Source organism: Acomys russatus, chromosome 24 (assembly GCF_903995435.1).
Source record: "Acomys russatus chromosome 24, mAcoRus1.1, whole genome shotgun sequence".
Lineage (NCBI taxonomy): Eukaryota > Metazoa > Chordata > Mammalia > Rodentia > Muridae > Acomys > Acomys russatus.
The window spans coordinates 59,348,590-59,368,832 of NC_067160.1; the positions used below are offsets into that span (position 1 = coordinate 59,348,590).

General features: G+C 52.3%; 1 protein-coding gene across 1 annotated transcript in view; it reads left to right on the top strand.

The window, feature by feature from the left end:
• Adamts13 (ADAM metallopeptidase with thrombospondin type 1 motif 13) overlaps window positions 1–20,176 on the top strand; it is a 31,955-nt gene extending 11,779 nt beyond the window's left edge. Inside the window, exons 10-29 of the mRNA XM_051166729.1 lie at window positions 75–226; window positions 328–391; window positions 2,777–2,903; window positions 4,134–4,282; window positions 4,647–4,767; window positions 5,419–5,499; window positions 6,288–6,469; window positions 7,475–7,610; window positions 7,695–7,824; window positions 8,439–8,624; window positions 10,010–10,202; window positions 11,036–11,156; window positions 11,821–11,950; window positions 12,033–12,212; window positions 14,575–14,779; window positions 15,469–15,781; window positions 16,935–17,081; window positions 17,402–17,578; window positions 19,069–19,253; window positions 19,746–20,176. Of these exons, the coding sequence (XP_051022686.1) occupies window positions 75–226; window positions 328–391; window positions 2,777–2,903; window positions 4,134–4,282; window positions 4,647–4,767; window positions 5,419–5,499; window positions 6,288–6,469; window positions 7,475–7,610; window positions 7,695–7,824; window positions 8,439–8,624; window positions 10,010–10,202; window positions 11,036–11,156; window positions 11,821–11,950; window positions 12,033–12,212; window positions 14,575–14,779; window positions 15,469–15,781; window positions 16,935–17,081; window positions 17,402–17,578; window positions 19,069–19,253; window positions 19,746–19,937 (3,171 nt within the window). The 3' untranslated portion in view covers window positions 19,938–20,176. The remainder of the gene's footprint in view (window positions 1–74; window positions 227–327; window positions 392–2,776; window positions 2,904–4,133; window positions 4,283–4,646; window positions 4,768–5,418; window positions 5,500–6,287; window positions 6,470–7,474; window positions 7,611–7,694; window positions 7,825–8,438; window positions 8,625–10,009; window positions 10,203–11,035; window positions 11,157–11,820; window positions 11,951–12,032; window positions 12,213–14,574; window positions 14,780–15,468; window positions 15,782–16,934; window positions 17,082–17,401; window positions 17,579–19,068; window positions 19,254–19,745) is intronic.
• Window positions 20,177–20,243: the final 67 nt, after the last annotated feature.

The following is a 20,243-nucleotide window of genomic DNA, read 5'->3' on the forward strand; positions in this document are numbered from 1 at the left end:
CTGGCTACACCCAATGTGTGCTAGGTCCCTGTGGGGGTGGGGAGAGAGAGAGACAGAGTTGTCCTACTTTGCAGTGGTGCTCCAAGGCTCGCTGTCGCTCTCTAGCTGAGCTGGCTCCTGTGGCAGCAGTACATGGACACTGGTCTAGCTGGAGTCCCTATAGTCCTTGCTCCCGATCCTGTGGAGGAGGAGTGATCACCAGGAGACGGTGGTGCAACAACCCCAGGTACCTACAGAAGGTCCCCGCGCAAGGAGGGGGGGGGTGCACCCCATTCTCTGGTTGCAGCAGAGCACTTCTCATGCCTTTTGTTTTGTGGGCATTTCCAGGCCTGCCTTTGGGGGACGTGCATGTGCGGGTGAGGACCTCCAGGCTAAGATGTGCAACACACAGGTAGGCTGGTCTCCTAGCTGAGAGGCTGGATAAGCGTTAGCCAGCAGAATGGCTGGCCCAAGGGTTCATGCCTCTCTTTTGAGGGAAACGGTGGTTAGCAAAGACCCCATGTGGCTGCTTCCCTTCTGTTGTTTCTACTCACCCTTGAGATGACATCCTGAGATGAGAACTGGCTCTGGGAATGGGGCATTTCATGAAGACACTGATGTGAAATGCATTTTGTTTAGTCAACCATTTCAAAATACACAGTGCAAAGGCATAGAGCACACTGGGAGTGCTGTGTAAATACTGCCCCTATGTGGTTCCAAACATTGCCTCCCTGCTGGCACGGTGGCAGCGCATGCCTGTGATCCTAGCACTCAGGGAGACAGAGGCAGGCGGATCTCTGTGAGTTCGAGGCCAGCCTGGTCTACAAAGCGAGTCCAAGATATCCAAGGCTACACAGCGAAACCCTGTTTCAAAAAACCAAAGCCAAACAAACAAACAAGAAAACCAAACATTTCCTTCACTCCAGAGGAACACCCCACACAAGTAAGTGGCCTCGCCTCTCTACCCCAGCAGCTCCAACCTGTCTTCTGTTTTATGTGTCTACTTGTTCTGAACATCTCATTTAAGCACCACCATGCAAGAGCCATCTTCTTTGATCTAGTGTAACACTTTCAAGTGTTGTCTGTGTTGTACCATGAGTCAGTCCATCACTTCCGGTGTTTGGGTCACTTGTACTTTTTGATGACAGCAAGCCCAGCTGCTATGACGTTGGCATGAGTTGGCTTGACCTTCTGTGACAAAACACCACAGGCAGAATAATTTGTCAACCACACAGAAATGAATTTCTCCTGATTCTGGGGTCTGGAAACCCAAGAAATGTCTTGGCAGACTTGGTGTCCATTTCCCACATGGTCCCTGTTGCCCCATCCTACAGAGGACCTGGAGGCTCTGCAATAGGACTTCTGTCCCTTTTGTCTCCTCTGCCCCCTCAAAAGAGCCTGGTCCTGATATATGGCCAGAGCTGTTGAGCTCCCATCACTTCCCAAACCCACACCTTTTGGTACTGCTGGGTGGCAGCATTGAGCTCATCACAAATTTTAGAAAACCACGGCAATGCCTAAAAGTGAAATCGCTGTTTGTATAGAAATTCTATACTTAACTTCTGCTTTTTCCTCTTTTTAAAAAGCCACATTTAAGTCAGGTGTGGTGGCGCATACCTGTAATCCCAGTACTCACAGAGGCAGAGGCAGGCAGATCTCTGTGGGTTCGAAGGCAGCGTGGTCTACAAGAGAGTTCCAGGATAGTCAGGGCTACACAAAGAAACCCTGTCTCGAAAAACCAAAACAAACAAACAAACAAATAAACAAACAAATGCCACATTTAACTTTTTCAAATGTGTGTATGTCTCTATGTCTCTCTGGGTATATACTCACTCATGTCAGTGTGAGCACCTTTGAAGGCCCTAGAGGGAGTGTGATCACCTGGGGTTAAGGGTAAGTCATTTAACATGGGTCAACAGAACATAGGATGGCAAATGAAGCTGAGCCCTCCACAAGAGTACCTAGTGCTTCTAACTGCTGAGCCATCTCTGCAGGCCCCTCCCAGCATTTTTGAGACTGGGCCTCACTATGTAGGCAAGACTCACTATAGATTAGGCTGGATTTGAACTCACAGAGACCCTCCAGGCTCGCCTGTACCGCCACCACCACAGTTTGCTTTAAACACACTGTTTCTCTTTGCACCGGGGCAGTTTTTGCCATTTTGCATTCCTACCAATAGTGTGCGAGGGCTCCAGTGTCTCCACGTCCTCTCCTGGACATGCGAGTTTTCAGTCTAGCTGCCCTAGCTGGCATGAGGTGACAGGATGGTTTCCTCCCCACCCCCATTCTATGCCAGTGTACCCTCTGCCTCAGATGGCTTCTGGCACCAGAGCATTCAACATGTGGCGACATACCTCTGTTCCACTCCAAGGCCTCTCAGACCTATGTCATCTCCTCCCATCTGACCAGCTCTAAGCCTTTTCTTCCCAGTGCAGTGAGGCAGTACAGTGTCTCTGGGCCACGGCTCCTTGTTTCCTGCCCTGGATGTGCCTGTGAAGTGACTATGCAGCTCAACCACATTTCCTCAGGTTCAGGACTTGGAAGCAGAGACCTCCAAGTACCACATTATGTCCGGTTCTTTCCTTCCTGCTGCTGTGGCTGCTGTGTCCTTTACAGATTATCTGGAGTTTCCCAGTGGGCAAAGAAAGGCAGATCTGGCTACCCACAGACTATGGAGTGGAGATAAACCACAGCCCTGTGCTGAGCTATCGCCATCCCCTGACCCTGCATGCAGGATGCATGCTGACCCCACTGCCAAGGACCCCACCTGTACCTATCCTCTGCCTCTTCCGGCCAGGCTTGTGAGAAGACTCAGCTGGAGTTCATGTCTGAGCAGTGTGCCCAGACAGACGGACAGCCACTGCACCCTTCCCAAGGCAGTGCCTCCTTCTACCACTGGGATGCTGCTGTGCCGTATAGTCAAGGTGGGCTGTGCAGCTGGGGAGCAATATCCTGGAGCCCTCTGCCGGGGAGAGCTCTTGGGGTTGGCCAGTGTCTTAGGTATTTGCTTTGCTGATGAGATAAAAGATAAAATACCCCAACAAAAGCAACTTCAGGAAGGAATGGCTTATTCTCACCCAAAGTGGAGAAGTTGTAACAGAAAAAGATTGAGGCGGTGGTCATATTGAGAGAGAGAGAGAGGAGAGAGAGAGAGAGAGAGAGAGAGAGAGAGAGAGAGAGAGAGAGGTTTGTATTCAGCTTTCTCCTCTTATTCAGTAGTCTATCTGAATAAGTCCAGTCTAGCTCATGAAATGCTGCTGCCCGCTTTTAGTCTGGGTCTCTCCTCAATTAACCTAATCACAGGTAAGACTAGAGGCTAAGGTAATCTGATCCTTTCTTTGTTTTATATATAAATTTTAAATTATTAATTTATTTAGATTGCAACTCAATTGTTATCCCAACACTTGTATCTTCCCTCCTGCTTTCACCCTATTCCCCTCCCCTAGGTCTAAGACTGAGGGGAACCTCCTCACCCCACTATATCTGATCCTTTCTTACAGCGTGCTTAGAGGGTTGTCTCCTAGGTACTGACTGTAGAGCCTGCCAGGTGGGAAACCAGCACTAACTGGTACAGCTAACATCACCCTCACAGGGCAGGACTTGATTAATGCTTTGGCATCCCACAGGCCATATATTTCCCTCTGGCTTGGTCTGGCCTCCCCAGATAAGAAGCAGTGAGGTTCTATCTTAGACACGTCTTCTTCTGGGCTTGCTAGAGGGACTCGGAGATACTTGAGGGGAAATGCCCATGTGATCCTTGGCTCACAATCCAGGTGCCATGGTTATGAGGGCAGAATATCGTATGGCCTTGGAGGCAGAACAGTGGTCCTGGCCTCACATACAAATCATATAGTTATCTGAGGCTGGTAAGAGGAAAGCCCACTTGGATCCTGTCTGGCAGAGCTAGCTATACAGCTGGTCCTGGAGGAACTTTCTATCTTCGTGTTCATTTTTTTTTTCAAGACAGGGTTTCTCTGTGTAGCCTTGGCTGTCCTGGACTCACTTTGTAGACCAGGCTGGCTTTGAACTCAATTCCTCTTGCCTCTACCTCCCAAGTGCTTAAAGGCATGTGCTTAAAGGCGTGCGCCACCACTGCCCAGCTTCTTCTTGCTCATCTTTAAACACCAGACTTCCTTGTCATTCTGCTCTTCCAGGGGACACTCTGTGCAGATATATGTGCTGGGCTGTTGGAGAGAGCTTCATTGTGAGCCGTGGACACAGTTTCCAAGATGGGACCCGTTGTGTGCCAAGTGGTCCTCAGGAGGATGGGACCTTAAGCCTGTGTGTGTTAGGCAGCTGCAGAGTAAGTATAGGACAACCCAGGTGCCTCTCTGTCTTTGTGGATTCAAGGCTTTCCTGTCCCAGTAGAAGGCTCTGGACCAAGAGGAAAGGGGAGGTTATCTATGGGACTAGCTCAGTGGAGCTGTGCTGTGTCTGCTGGGGAGTGTTGTTAGGAACAGGATGGAATTTGGAGTCAGCCTTTAATACAACCCAAACTGTGACCTTGGGCAAGTTCATCATGGGAGCCCCCAAAGGGATGTGCAGATATCAGGAACTTCAGGAGAGCTACAGAGAGGGGATCCCAGAGTCTCATAGCTAGCAGGGCTTTAGCACCAGGAAAACCAGCACCCCAATAACACAGCCTTCCAACACCCTCCTTTGCACAGGCCTTTGGCTGTGATGGCAAGATGGACTCCCCGCAGGTTTGGGATGCGTGCCAGGTGTGCGGAGGAGACAACAGCACATGCAGGTCACAGAATGGCTCTTTCACGGCTGGGAGAGCCGGAGGTAGGGCTGCCCTTGCACAGAGGGCGGGTTTCCCAAAAGTCTGCAGGGACCTAGCACCCAACGCATTAGCCTGGGTTATTCAGGCCACAGCACCCACAAGCTGGCTCAGCTCTGGGTGCCTCCCTATGTGTTTCAGTTCACTCTTCTTTCTCTGACACCTTCTAATGGCAGGCTCAAACTGCAGCCTCTGCAACCAGGATTGTAGCACCCCGCTAACCCCCTCACTGTAGCTGTGATGAGGAGAAAAGGGGAGAAGGAGGAGACCCTGAGTAGTTGTCAGCTCACCTTTTCCTTCCCATGCAGGAGTCCCAGGAGGAGGATACAGTGGACAACAGGGGTGCAAACATGGCTTTGATTTGTATATATAAAGCAAAAAAGTCATTCGCCAACACTGAGTTGTAAGATCACCATAGAACTTAGACCCTGTCTCTCTGGTTGTGCCTGCAGCCAAGAACCTTGGGTCTGGCCTATGCTCCTGGTCTGGGAAGTATCCTGGCAGGCGGCCCTCTAGTCTTTCCACCATAGGGACTCACTGCCAACAAAGCCAGGCCTATGACACAGCTCAGGTCTGCCCAGCTAGGATTGTCTTCTTTGGCAGTGGCATGGGTGACCACAAATCCCAAGCAGCCCTCTTGCTCTGCTTGTCCCTAGAATATGTCACGTTCCTGACAGTTACTCCCAGCATGACCAGCGTGCACATTGTCAACCGCAGGCCTCTCTTCACACACTTGGGTGAGATGACTGAAGGGTCATTTCCTGCACTTAGCCAACTATGGCTTACTCTCCTGACAGCAGCTGCCAGGTGGGAGGAGGCCCAGCTACCCAGACTCCACTGAGAGCTGCTGTGCTCACAGCTAAGCTTATCCCAGAGGGAGGGAAGGATATAGGTTGAAATTCCCTGAGAAGGCATATGGAGGCTGAGCATGGAGGGGGACAGGCTTGACAGCTCCTGGTCTCAGGAACTGGTGCTGCTCAGCACTAGGGCATGGCGTATTCCCAGAGGATGACGGCCCCGGGAATCTGGCCTTTTAGGTGCCAGAATTTTCACTGGACTCCTTTTGAAGATCCTGTCCCATGAGGCTTCTCCTTTGCCTCAGAAGCTAGCTTCTAACCTTAGACTCCACGGAAGTGATTTTGGTCCTGGGTCTGAGAGCCTGGAGCCTTGTGTGAGCACACTCTGTGGAGATAGATGTCATAATCCTCGCCAGGTTCCAGAAATAGGCATGGAGCTCCCACTGTGGGAGAGCTTCCTGGGTGGCCTGTATGTGACAGAGGTGTGCATGAGAAAGGAGGGGTTTGGTTAATTATGATGATGCCATCTCTGAGACACCAGAAGTACCAGGTCCTTGGGGGCAGATCCTTGGAAGGAGCTAAGGCCATGGTCTGGGACAGAGATCCTCCTGCCCCTTGCCATCTTTAAGCCTGTCCTGTGAAGAGTGGTCCTATCCCACTAAGTAGACTGCTGGCCGATGAAGAGGGGTAGTGATTACTCCATAGTGCTGATGGCCCTGTTCTCAAAGCGGTGAGGATCCAGGGGCACTACATTGTGGCGGGGAAGACCAGCATCTCGCCCAGCATCACTTATCCTTCCCTTCTGGAGGACCGCCGTGTGGAGTACAGAGTGACTCTCACTGATGACCAGCTGCCCCACTTAGAGGAGATTCACATCCGGGGACCTGTCCAGGACGACATGGAGATCCAGGTCACCAATCAGCCAGGCTGGGGGAGTGGGGGAAGTCAGCAGGGTCTCTCCTGGGGGGAGGGGAGTCAGCGGGTCTCTCCTGGGGGAGGGGAGTCAGCAGGCCTCTCCTGGGGGGGGGGAGTCAGTGGGTCTGTCCTGGGGGGGGGTATTGGGCAGGGGAAGGGATGAATCAGTGGGCCTCTCCTGGTGGCCCTGGATATCTGCTTATTTGTCTGTAGTACATCCCCTCACTCATTAGTCCTTGCAGCAGCATTTGGGGACAAGTGGGGCTCTGTGTAAGGTGAGATGCAAGAGGAACCACTCACAGGATTAGTGTAATGCAAGTCAATATGAAAATGGGCCTGTGTCCAGGACATGCCGCAGGTCGAGATCTGGGAGTAAAAGAGAGAGTTAACTTTATGCTGGAATCAGGGACTGCCCCCCAACTGGGAAAGCAGAGGGGAGCTGAAGGACTCACCATGGGCAACCCTCTGAAATGAGGAGAAGGCCAAGCAAGGAGTCCCTGTGCCAACTGGCATGTGGGGCCCCTCTGGGCAATGGAGTGGCTCTTTCTTCCCCTCCTCTTTCTCTTCCTCCTTCTTATTTGGTGGCAGAGGCACCTGAGGCCCTGAAAGGTTTCATGTAGGGAAGTCCTCAACGTTATGCCTTGCCTGTGTGTGTGTCCCCCTGTATGTCCCCCTGTAAGGGGACCAAAGCTGAAATGGCCTGAGCTTCACCTTATGTACTGGCCCAGAGCCCATCTGCTGGCCCACACTCTCTGCCCTGACACTACTCCTGACCTCCTTGCCTGTTCCCAACCTCATCAACACTCCCATAATGCCTCACCCCAGACTCCCTTGGTGCATACCTGCTCTGACTCACATTAATCACAGCAACTTGACACTCAAGTCCTGTGTGCCTCCTGGAGTCTGGGAACATGAGAACTGGAGAACTGAAATGCCGGACCCTTGTGAGACTCTTGAGTTAGCCCTCTCAGGACCTGAACTCTCATCTTTCCTGATGCAGGTGTACAGACGATATGGAGGAGAATATGGGGACCTTACGCACCCAGACATCACTTTTACCTACTTTCAACTGAAGCAGCAGGCAGCCTGGGTATGGACCGCCATGCGTGGACCCTGCTCAGTGAGCTGTGGGGCAGGTGAGGCCCAGGCAGGCCAAGGCTTGCCTGCAGCTCTGCCGGACCCCAGGGGGAGGTGGTTGAGTCTTTGTTCTGCCTTTCCAGGGCTGCGCTGGGTGACCTACAGCTGCCATGATCAAGCTCAAAACAAATGGGTGAAGAGTGACCAGTGCCAAGAGAGCCCACAGCCACCTGCATGGCAAGAACCCTGTGACTCTGCCCCCTGCCCACCATAGTAAGTACTAAACTGGGTAGCCACCTGGTTTGTGGTGACTCTTGTGGCCTGGGCAGGCTTGGAAGCATCTGTGTGGTTTTCAGTTTTAGCTGCAACTCTATGGGCTGGGCTCTGTCAGTGTCCCTATTGTGAGAGTGAGGACATCAAGACTTGAGACAGTCACACAGTCACAGAGACAGTCTGGCATGTGGTCACATCTTCTGCCACCTTGTCTGGGTTTCCTGAGGCTTCTCTGAGCTCAGGCCTTCATTGTAAGATGGTAGTGACCACCCTACCACGGAGAAAGATGAGAGCGCCAGCACCCAGCCTTCACTGGCTTCTGCCAACTGGTAACAGAGTACTTTTAGGACAAGGTTATCTTGCTGGGTGTAGGACTAGGGAGCCCCTGGCCAGCACTATAAAATACCTAGCCTTAGAATCAGAAGTGTGTTAGGGGAGGTTCCAGACTGAGGCTGGTTTTAGAATAGTAGCTTAGGAACACAGGGCCTGGACTGGAGCACAGCAAGTGTGTCATTGTGATCAGTGAGACAGACCTGCTCGCATTCCACCTCATGGCCCTGAGCCAACTGAAGGACCTGGCTCCAGGCCTGATGTTCTATCCCTTTCCTACCTAGCTGGATAGCCGAAGACTTCAGCCCATGTAGCGTGTCTTGTGGTGGGGGCCTTCGGGAGCGGCCGGTGCGCTGTGTGGAGGCTCAAGGTGGCTTTCTAAAGACTGTGCCGCCAGCCCAGTGCCGAGCAGTAGCCCAGCAGCCAGCAGCAGAGGTGGAAAACTGCAACTCCCAGCCCTGTCCCACCAGGTGAGCACATCAAAGTGTGCTGCAGCAGGGCTCCTAGGCTCGGCTTGTCCCTGTCCTGAGACCCCCCTGAGAGGGGCGTCTCCTCCTGAGGGCTCTCATGAGGTCGGACCTGGTGCCTGAACATTCACTTCCTCACTATTCAAGAAGCACTGGGCTGCTCATCTTCATCTCTAAATTGTTTGTTTGTTTGAGACAGGGTTTCCCTGTGTAGCCCTGGCTGTCCTGCATTCACTTTGTAGACCAGGCTGGCCTTGAACTCACAGAGATCTGCCTGCCTTCCTCCCCAAGTGCTGGGGTTACATGTGTGCACCACTGCGCATGGCTCATCTTTGAGTTGCTAACACCTGGGTGATGTGGGGATGAGGGCTGTGAGGCTGGTGTGACACCATGAGGGTAACACTTGGGCAATGTGGGGATGAGGGCTTTGAGGCTGGTGTGATACCAGAGGGGAAAGCTCATTTCATCTGTCATCACTGTCATCTCTCCTGCGATGACCATGTGGCTGTGCTATATCCTCCACATCCAAACTGATCTTGGCTTGTTGGTCTGCCTGTTGCTAATGGGCTGGGCTGGATAACCAGCATGAGTTTCTTCCTTTTCTGGCTTTAGGCTTATCTGTCCAGTGGGAGAGCCCTGGATTATTGGTGGCCCACCCATGGCCCTGGCTCCCTCCTCTTCTCTCATGCATGGCCAACGTTACAAGCCTACTCTGACCTGTGAAGGTGTGACCCAGCCTCAGCATCCTTGACCCTGTGGTCACCTGTTTGTGTCTCCTCCTCTGCAGCGGGGCATGAAGTGTGCTGTCGATGGCATTGTGGGGGGGGGGGGTCTACTTTTGCTTCTGTGAGGCAATTGAGTAGGGCTCTGCCTTCCCACCCCTAGCCACAGGTGGATGTGTGGTTGGCATATGTGATATTGTTTTTACGTCTTTTTTATCTTGAAGTTATAGTTTATTTGTGCGCGCGCGCGCGCGCGTGTGTGTGTGTGTGTGCGTGTGTGTGTGTGTGTGTGTGTGTGTGTGTATATACAGCACATGCGTGGGCCCACACATGTGAGCAAGCTGTGGTGCAAGAGCGGAGGTCAGATGACAGCCTAGAGCAGTCACTTTTCTCCTTCCACCTCATGGGACCCCTGGGACCAGGCCGTCAGGGGTGGAGACAGAACCCTTTGCTCATGGACCCATTTCACTGTCCCATCAGAGTCCCACTGAGGAAACCTGAGGCGAGAAGAACCAGTGCTTCTGACCAAGCTCCTGAGTTTCGCTTCTTCATAGAGTCTATATTAGAATCCTAGATATCACCCCTCACTCCACCCTCAGGAGTTGAGCTGCACCTCCCGCTAGGCAGCAGAGGCAGGGCCTCATAACAGCCCTGTGTTCTCCTCAGACAGGGGGTGTCAGACGCCAGCCCTTGCATGCCATCCGTTTGTGAAGCAGATCCGGCCCCAAGGAACGTGACATGTGTGCCCAGGGTAGGTGACCTGGAGAAGCCAGAAACTGCAAGTCCCTGCCTCACAGATGAGATGGCACTTACGCCAGAGCCCTGTTTCAGGACCACATGTTCTCCAGACTCGGGTCAGGTGAGTGGATGGGGCAGGAGGGCACCGGGTGCCTGGATCCTTTATTAGCTGTGAGAATGAAAAAATGCAGTTGTCACCTTCCTGCAGGCCAGGAAGCATCCTTCTCAGGGTGCTGTCCTAGGAACTCTCGGTCAGCAAACACACTTGATTGCTTCTGAAAGGGGTGAGCCAGGCTGAGAGGAAAGAGTTCTTGTTAGAATCATCTTAGTGGGGATCCATTTTGTTGTCGGGGCACTGAGAACCAAACCCAACGCCTTCACTATGCTAGGCAAGCACTCTAACGCTGAGCTATATCCCTGGCCCTTTTCTTCATGTGTTTTAGATTTTGAGATGGAGTCTCATTAAATATCTCAGGCTGGACTTGAACTCTGTCTATAGCCCAAGCAGCCCTTGCACTCTCAATCCTCCCGCCTAGGCCTCCCAAGTTGTAGGGACCACAGGCCTGTGCCTCTAGGCACAGCGAGGAAGGAGCTCTCCAGCTGCTATGAAAGTAATTCTCCCAACTTCTGCCTGGCATCCGGGGGGGCCTCAGGCTGATGATGCTGCCCTCAGGCTGGAGTCTTATGGGCTACGGACCGCAGGGCCAAGTGTGCTTGCAGAGCCCTGCTTCGTAGCTCCTAGCCCCAGCCCACAGACAACACTTAGGATAATAAGGAGCCTGCACAGGCCAAAGTGAGGTGTGTGTGAGGGCTTCACCAGGGGCCGGATACAGGCCTCCCTAGGAGGGAACCCTGGCTTGTTACCCTCTTCCCTCCTGAAAAGAGGGAGAGCGGGGAGGCTGGGAGCTCAGAGGCAGAATGGCAGACTCACCTGCTGCTCACTGCTTTCTTTAGTTGGATACCATGTCTCCGGAAGAGGAGGCTCCATCTCCAGTGGGCAGCGACAAGCCAGAGGCTCAGGCTGCGCATGTGTGGACTCCCCTGGTGGGGCTATGCTCCATCTCTTGTGGGCGAGGTGAGACCCTGGGGACATATTCATGAAACCACTGTTTTATTACTCCTCTTATCTACCCATTCTGCCTAGATCGGTGCTGAAGCAGGGGGTTGCCAGAGAGCCAAACTTTGTGACTATGGCACCCAAAGAAATCCTCTAAATGTGTTTCATGCCTGACTGAAAGATAAAGATAAATCCTAGAAAGATTGGCACCAAAGAGTGTGTCCCTTATAGTCCTACAGAGCCGGGACCAAACCAGCTACCAAAGCTGAAAACAGTTAAAGAGACATGGTATCTTCTGTCTTCCCCATATCTCTTAGCCATTTAAAATATTTCTTTTATTTGTGTGTATGTGCCTATATGTATATCTGTGCATCATGTGTGTGCAGCCTTGGTCAAAGCTGCCTTGTGGGTACCAGGAACTGAACCCAGGTCCTCTGCAAGAGCAGTAAGAGCTCTTAACCACTAAGCCATCTCACCAGCCCCCAACTCTTAAACATTTTTAACGTTTCACTTGGTGGCATTAATCATAGCCACCTTGTTGTGCAGCCATCAGATTCCGCCCTTCCAAACTAGCCCGTCTTCATTAAATGCCAACATTCATCACTTCCAGACCCTGGCCACCTACATGTTAATTTCTTTTTCTATGGATTTGACTCGCACACTCCCTGCTTCTTCCTGGCAGGTCTGAGGGAGCTGCACTTCCTGTGCATGGACTCTGTCCTCAAGATGCCTGTCCGGGAAGAGCTATGTGACTTGGCCAGCAAGCCCCCGAGCCAGCGGGAGGTCTGCAGGCCTGGCCCATGTCCTGCTCGGTGAGTTGGGTAGGGCGAGTACAGGGGAAGGAATCTGAGCTCAGGCCTGGTGTCCTGTGAAGCCTTGGCCTTCTTCCTTCAGGTGGGAGACTCAAGTCTTGGCACCATGCCCAGTGACCTGTGGCAGGGGACGAGTGCCACTGGCCGTTCGTTGTATGCAGCTGGACCATGGCCGCCCTGTGTCTCTACCTCACTCCAAGTGCTGGCCAATGCCGAGGCCAGCCCCCTTCAAGGACTGCAGCCTCGAGCCTTGTCCTGCTAGGTGAGCACCTTGCCTGGGAGATAGGCGGCCCTGCATCTGCCTCTGGCTGCCATCATCTGCAGATGATGTAAAGTATACTTGTGGGGTCTGGCATGGTGATAATGCAGGCACATTACTTTAGAAAATCTATTATTTAATGTTTATGAGACAAGGTCTCACTCTGTAACCCTGATGGCCTAGCCTAGAACTCATAGATCCACTTACCCTGCCTCAAAGGTGTGTGTCACCACTCCTGGCCACTCCCCCCCCCCCCCCCCGAATCCTGGGGCTTTGAGCATGCTAGACAATCTCTCTAGCACAGAGCTATATTCCCAGGCCCCCTTTTACCTTTTATGTCAAGACAGGGTCTCACTAAGATGCTCACTAACTTCACTCTGTGGCCCAGGTAGGCCTTTCGCTTATGACTCTTGTCTTGAGTCACCCGGCCCAGTCAGGCACACATGTTGATAGAACATTCATTAACTGTTTGTCCTAATTTTTTGAACACTGCTATGCCCAGGTGCTGTCTCCAGCCAGAGGACACAGCTATGACAAATAAAAAGATGTCCTAGCTCTCCTGGAACTGGCATCGTTAGGGGTTACCGACAATGAACGAGACAGCGTGTTGAGTAGTGTCTGGGGCAAACAGAACTAAGCACCATGGGTAGGAAAGGTGGTAGCGCTAGCGGCAGGTTCCAGAGCGAGGCCAGTGCTAGGGTTCCCAATACAGACGGACACCTTCGCAGGTTCCTTATGGTACCCCCTCTTGCCTTTTGGAATCAACCTCTGTTTATCACCCTCAGTTTCCCCTTCTGTGAAATGAGAGGGAGGTCTGTTGTCCCACGGATCATGCTGACTTCCGTTTTTTCAGGTGGCATCATAAGCTGGCAGCCTGTAGTGTGAGCTGTGGGGGAGGGCTTGCGCGGAGAATCCTATACTGTGCCCAGAGTCATGGAGAAGATAATGACGAAGAGATCCTGCCTGACACCCAGTGCCAAGGGTTACCTCGCCCTGAACCCCATGAGGCCTGCAGCCCAGAACCCTGTCCTCCCAGGTGAGGGGCATGCCCAGTGCACACACTCCAGGCAGGAGCCCTGGAGATTGCAAGGCCATGTGATAGCCCAGAGGCACCGTAGAAGGCAGAGCTGCTTGGCAGGGCATGTTGGATGTGGAAGATGAACTTCAGGATAGTTGGTTCTACAGGCACAGCTGTGTATGAAACAGCGGGGCTGCCATTCTCAGCAGAAACAGAAGAGCCACTCCCACAATCTGCCAGGCTTTTATCAAGTTGTTTGACTTCCCTTCCATATTTTGAAGCTTAGAATCTACTTGAGATGCACAGCGCACGTATCTTGCCTTTTTGCTTTTTGCTGAAGTTCCCTGTCTGTGCGCCTGTTTATGTCTGCACGTCATATTTATGAACAATCTAGGTTTTTGCTTTTTTTTTTTTTTTTTTTTAGAGACAGCATCTTTTGTAGCCCAGGCTAGTCTCAAACTCTCTTTGTAGCTGAAGATAGCCTTGAATTCTTGAACCTCAGGCCTTCACCTCCCAAGTGTGGGATTGTAGGCATGTGCCACCATACACAGCAAAATCTTTGTTTTTTAAAAGGGAACAATATGCACTCATGAGTTCTGTTTGCCACTGGTGCGCTGTATGGCCACTCTGTAACATGGGAGCGGTATGCACACGTGAGTTCTGTTTGCCACTGGTGCGCTGTATGGCCACTGTGTAACATGGGAACAGTATGCACACATGAGTTCTGTGTACCACTGGTGCGCTGTATGGCCACTCCATAACATGGGAACGGCATGCACACATGAGTTCTGTTTGCCACTAGTACGCTGTATGGCCACTCTGTAACATGGGAACAGCATGCACACATGAGTTCTGTTTGCCACTGGTACGCTGTATGGCCACTCTGTAACCAGCACTAATCTGTCTATGGTCTCTTTTCTTTCTAGGGCACTAGTTTCCCAGCCAGGAATAATTCAGCTGCAAAGGGCACATAGGCAACTTCAGCTTAGTGGTCACAATTAGGGATATTTGCTATTGGCTCCTAGTGGGCAGAAACTGGTCATGCAGTGCATAAGATAGCCCACCTCCGTGCCCAGGACACAGAACAGGGTCAGATTCCAGTGATGGCAAGGTGCAGGTCATGTTATACCACTGCGCTGGGTCCCAAGGGTCCCAGAGCATCACTGGGCCAAGAGATGACATGGGAGTGAAGGGCAACACTGCAGCCCAACGAGGTCAGTGGAGACTGTGGCCAGGGAATATGTCCAGACTATTTTTGAAGAAGCTGGGGGTCCTTTAAGCGTCCCCTCACAAGGGACCTGGCCTTCACAGATGCCCAGCTGTCACTGGGATTGTCTCTTCCTGCAGGTGGAAAGTCCTATCCCTTGGCCCATGCTCAGCCAGCTGTGGCCTTGGCACTGCCACACGAACGGTGGCCTGCATGCGGCTTGACCGAGGCCATGACAGCGAGGTGGATGAAACTTTCTGTAAGGCTCTGGTGCAGCCCCAGGCCAGTGTCCCCTGCCTTGTTGCTGACTGTGCCTACCGGTGGCATATCGGCACCTGGACAGAGGTAAGGGTGGTCCTGGTCCCCGGACTTCCAGTTGAGGCTAAGGAAGGCATCAGTAGGGGGACTTCGTGTGCAAGGGAGCCTGGGGTCCTTACTCGCTATCACCTCTGGGATGAGTGGAGAGTCTGCTGTGGTTACACTCAGAGCCAGGGACACAGCGAGGCATGGAGACCCAGACAGCTTGACTGTGAGAAGCCTGGGGTCTGCAGATACTGGAAGCTTCACGACCAAAGAGACCAGTGTCATCCTGTGACAAGCACCCAACAAATCACTAGAGACACCAGGGCAGGCAGAGCTTGGTTCTCCTGGGAGGAACTCACTCAAAGTGGTAGACCTTTACCTTGGTCAGAAGGACTCTGGATACCAGATGAAGACGGAAGCTGCAGGAATGTAGACAAACACTAGCCTGCAGGGCCAAAGGAACTGTAGGCAGAGAGGGTCACCCTGGTCCCTTCTTTTAGGCTCTGAAGGACCGAGAGAGAGGCTGAGACAGTGATGGTTGGACACTGAGACTAGAATCCCAGTTAAATACATGTGAGCCCTCACAAAGGCTTCTCGTTAGCTCCAGTCTCCTTACCTGTGTAGCAGAGACACCTGCTGCCCTTCAGGGTGTGAAGCAATGACATCGCATCACACTGTGCTGTGGCTGCTCTTGTCTTGCTCACCATGATCTTCCACTTCTCTCCCGACAGTGCTCCGTCTCCTGTGGGGATGGTATCCAGCGCCGCCATGACACCTGCCTTGGACCCCAGGCCCAAGTGCCTGTGCCGGCCAACTTCTGCCAGCACCTGCCCAAGCCAGTGACAGTGAGGGGCTGCTGGGCTGGGCCCTGTGCAGGACAGGAGACCCCCAGCTCACTGTCTCACAAGGAAGCTACTCTTCCCAGCCAGACCCAGGCTGCTGTTACTGTTGCTTCTGTGCAGTGGTCCCAGCCCCAAGCCCGGGCCTACACTCTCTTCCCAGCCTCCCAGTCCCTGGGGCTCCAGGAAAACCTGGAAGAGCTTGGTTAGGTTCCTTCCTGCTTCCTGTTGGGGAGGTTGGCATCTCCCAGGACAAGCACTCAGGCACTAGACCACACACCAGGCCTCAGGGCCTCCTTCCCATATGGCAAAGGGAAGCTACACTTTTCACGTTTGTATGTGCATGATCGTGTTCCTGTGTATAAATGCAGAGGGGTGTGTGTGTGTGTGTGTGTGTGTGTGTGTGTGTGTGTGTGTGTGTATGCATGTGCCAGAGGACAACCTTGTGTGTCATTTCTCAGAAACTGTCCATCTTGTTTTAGAAAGAATCTTTCATTGGCTTGGAGGTTGCCCAAATAGGTTAGGCTGGCTGGCTAAGCCCAGGGACCTACCTGCCCCTGCCTCCCCACGGCTGGCACTATAACTGTGCACATCCATACCCACCCTTTAAAAAGGTAGGTTCTGAGCCAGGCGGTGGTGGCACACGCCTTTAATCCCGGCACTCGGGAGGCAGAGACAGGCGGATTGCTGTGAGTTCGAGGCCGGCCTAGTCCACAAAGTTAGTCCAGGACAGCCAAGGCTACACAGAGAAACCCTGTCTCGAAAAACCAAAATGGACAGGACATTCTCCACAGTTGTGTGGAGAGCGGGTATTGACTCTGACATGAATTCTGGTGCCCCATATTTGACCACTTCCCCTTGGAAGGGAGGCCTGGTGGCACTCAGAGGAAGGATACCAGGCTACAAAGATGAGACTTAATAGGCTGTGACCATATATTGGGGGAGGAGGTCCCCATCAGTCACAGACATAGGAGAGGGGAATAGGGTGAAATTGGGAGGGAGCGAGGAACAGGAGGATATAAGGGATGGGATAACAATTGAGATGTAATCTGAATAAACTAATTAAAAAAAGAAAAGTAAAACAAACAAACCACCACCACCAACAACAACAAAATACCCCAAAAATGTAGGTTCTGGGAATTGAATCCAGGTCCCCATGCTTGCAAAAAAAAAAAAAAAAAAAAAAAAAAGCACTTTATGGACTGAACACTGCTCCCCTTTCTCTGGGGCACATAGAAGTGGCCTAGAGCCTTGGATGGTGACTGTCGCTCTGACATATGACCCTTTCAGACCCCGCCACCCCCAGTTTCCAGCTCTGCTCTGTTCTGGTCACCTCACTCCCCTTTCGTTCTCTGAAGGTGTCTGTGGAAGGCAGTATCTGGAGCCCACGGGAACCATTGACATGCGAGGTCAAGGGCAGGCAGACTGTGTGGTGGCCATTGGGCGGCCTCTAGGTGAAGCGGTGATCCTCCAAATCCTCGAGAGCTCACTCAAGTGTAGTGCAGGTACATCCAGAGGCGTGTGGGCAACTGCTGGGCTTGGAGGCTGGCAGCTCACTCCAGAGTATCCCATTTCTGACAGGATGCCCAGGATGTGTTCCTACCTTTGATTTTTAAGGCTGACTCATGACTGGAATGTGGGGGGTCTATGTTCCTAAGATAGGAAATTGCGGGGGTGGGGGGGTGGGGGGCGGGAACGAGAGCTCTGGTGACTACTTAGTCACATTAGCCAGTAAGAGTGAGTGTGGTGATTTGAACACATCCCCGAGCCACTGCTGCTGACCTGGAGTGGGGGTGTTTGTTCTTCACTGCCACACCCTTTCTAGGGGAGCTGTTGCTGCTTTGGGGTAAGTTCACGTGGAGGAAGATATGCTGGAAGATGTCTGGCCTGACTTTCAGCACCAAAACCAACACATTGGTGGTGAGGCAACATCGTGTGCTGCCAGGACGCGGAGTGCTGCTACAGTACCGCAGTCAACCTGCTCCAGGGACCTTCTACAGAGGTACGGCCAGGTTCCTGGGCCTCCCCACCTTCTCCCTGGGTGACTATGCCTTTGTGGCTGTGGGGCAGCGCAGGAGACAGCTGGCCGCAATGGAACCTGGGAGCCAGCAGTCGCTTCCACGTGGTCAGGATAAAGTTCTTCTGTGGCCATGAAGAACTTGTCCTCGCCCCATTCCTCAGGCCACCACCTCACTCCTTTGACCCTGGTCCTCAGTTCTTTCAGGGTCCTCTCAGGTCTGTGAGCCACTTTTCCTCAGCCTGCTTCCTGGGATGAGTATATGTATGCTAGCGCCCATAGGTAAGATGCCTACACTGTATACTCCTCAGGAGGAGGGCAGCTCATGGATTCCTTCTTGATCACCTCTGGTGTTTGATGTAGAAGGGCAAGGTGACTGAAGATGTCTTACCTTGCTGATTCCAGACATTTCTGCATGGCCTCATGTGAAAGTGGTGCAACAGGCACATTGTCTCTGCAAAGGTTTAATGTCATCACCCTTTTCCCATAGTCACCACCAGCCATGAGCTGTGACATGGCCCTGCTGGTGAGCCCACAGCTTCATTTTCATGGCTTCTCACTTCTCACAAGCAGACAATCTGTCTTGAGGGAGGCTTAGGTGCAGGGGAGTGGCGTTCCCACGGACTCCTGATGGTAGCAGTGGACAGCATGATTGAAACTCAACTTTTCTGCCAGTGTCATATTTTAAGTACTTTGTAGCTGAAGTTTATTGGATCTTTTTTTAAAATCCCCCGCCCAAAGCACACTACTGTTCCCTTCTCACAGAGGAGGGAACCAAGGCTTGGAGCCTTTCTGTTCCTTTAAAAATTATTTCACTTACTATGATGTATGTGTGTGGGTGTGTGCATGGCATGCTGTGGGTGTGGAGGACAAAGAGCAACTCCACGGGAGTCAATTTTCTCCTTTTTTTTTTTTTTTTTTTTGAGATAAGGGTTTCTCTGTGTAGCCCTGGCTGTCCTGGAACTCACTCTGTAGACCAGGCTGGCCTCGAACTCACAGAGATCCCCCTGTCTCTGCCTCCCTGAGTGCTGGAATTAAAGTCATGCCCCATCACCACACAGCTCTCCTTTTTCCTTACACGGGTTCCTGGGATTGAACTCAGGTTGCAAGAACCAAGAGTTTTTACTCACTGAGCCATCTCATCAGCCATCCTTTTCCTTAAAAAAAAAAAAAAAGTTAGTGCATGCGTGCAGGTGTGCGTGTTTGGGGGAGGCTGTCAGAGGTCCTTTCCCACCTTGTTCTAGGAATCAGATGTAAGTTGTCGGGCTTACATAAAACATTTTACCTGCTGAGCCTTCCCCACTTGCCCTCTTCGGATCACTGCCTCAAACTAGTCTTTTAGAACTGGTCAGAGCGAAGCCTCAGCAGCAGGGAAGGAGGGATGGAGGGGAGATCCACCGCTAAGGACCACGCTGGTGTCAGTAGTCTTCCTGAGGTGGCCCACAGCTAGTCCAGCCCCTTGTTTTTGCCTGCAGATTGCAACAGGCAGCTCTTTGGACCTCGGGGTGAGATTGTGAGTCCCTCACAGAGCCCAGACAGGAAGAATGCAAGGAGCTGCCGTGTCTACATCAGTGTGGCCCCGCAGCACCGCATTGCCATCCGTGCCCTGGCCGGGGACACAGGCACTGCCTCTGAGGGGACCAACGCCAAGTATGTCTCGGTGAGGCCACCAGGATGGGATGGGAATGGGGTTACCTTCTGATATGACCATAATAGCTGTCTTAGGGAAGGAGGATGGAGATTCTGGGTTCGAGGACCCTCTCAGTTTATTTCTCATCCAAAACTTCAAAACTATTTGAAAGAACGGGAAAGAGGCAGACCTTTCCTGGAGGCAGACCGTCTGTTGACTCACAGGGTAGAAACATCATTTTCATGTCTGGAAAAACAATTTTTTTTTCTCCAGATGAGAACAGGTAGGGTTGAAGTTTTGTGTGCGCTGCAGGGTTAGTCCTGAGCAGGAGCCCAGCTCTGTTACCTGGCTGTGTGTCCTGGGAAAGGGGACCAACACCTCTGAGCTTCAGTTCCGTGGGTAGAACAGAGTGTCTCTCACGTGGGCTCCTAGAAGAATCAAAATGATTCTGAGTAGCCAGGAGTCTATAGGTTATAAATAATCATCACTCATGGTCTGTCCTGCTTACCTGCTTCTCCTCAGATCAGGGATTTCCACACGCTGAGGACCACAACATTTTGGGGACAGCAGGTGCTCTACTGGGAGTCTGAAGGCAGTGAGGCTGAACTGGAGTTTAGCCCTGGGTTCCTGGAGGCGCGTGCCAGCCTCCATGCCCAGTACTGGACCATCCCACCGAGAACACCGAAACAGGACAACAGCCTGGCTCTGTCTTAGATTTCTCTCCAACCACCGGAAGGAGAGGCAACTCTACACATAAGTGACTGTGCCTGGAGTGTGCAACTCTAGCCTCTTGAGAGGCTCTAACGCCTGCCAGTCTTAGAGAATCTCTTTTAGTGACTTTTCCCAGGTGCAGAAGGGCTGGGTCTGGGAGGTGGGGATCAGAAAAGCAGTCCCAGGCCTCCCCCATTGCTAATAAAGGATACAGGAAACCTGCTCACTGGTGTTTTCCTCCCATAACCTGCCCTAGCCTGTTTTGAAAACTATAACAAGGCGGGGGTTCCTGGCCGTTTGAGCAGGGCC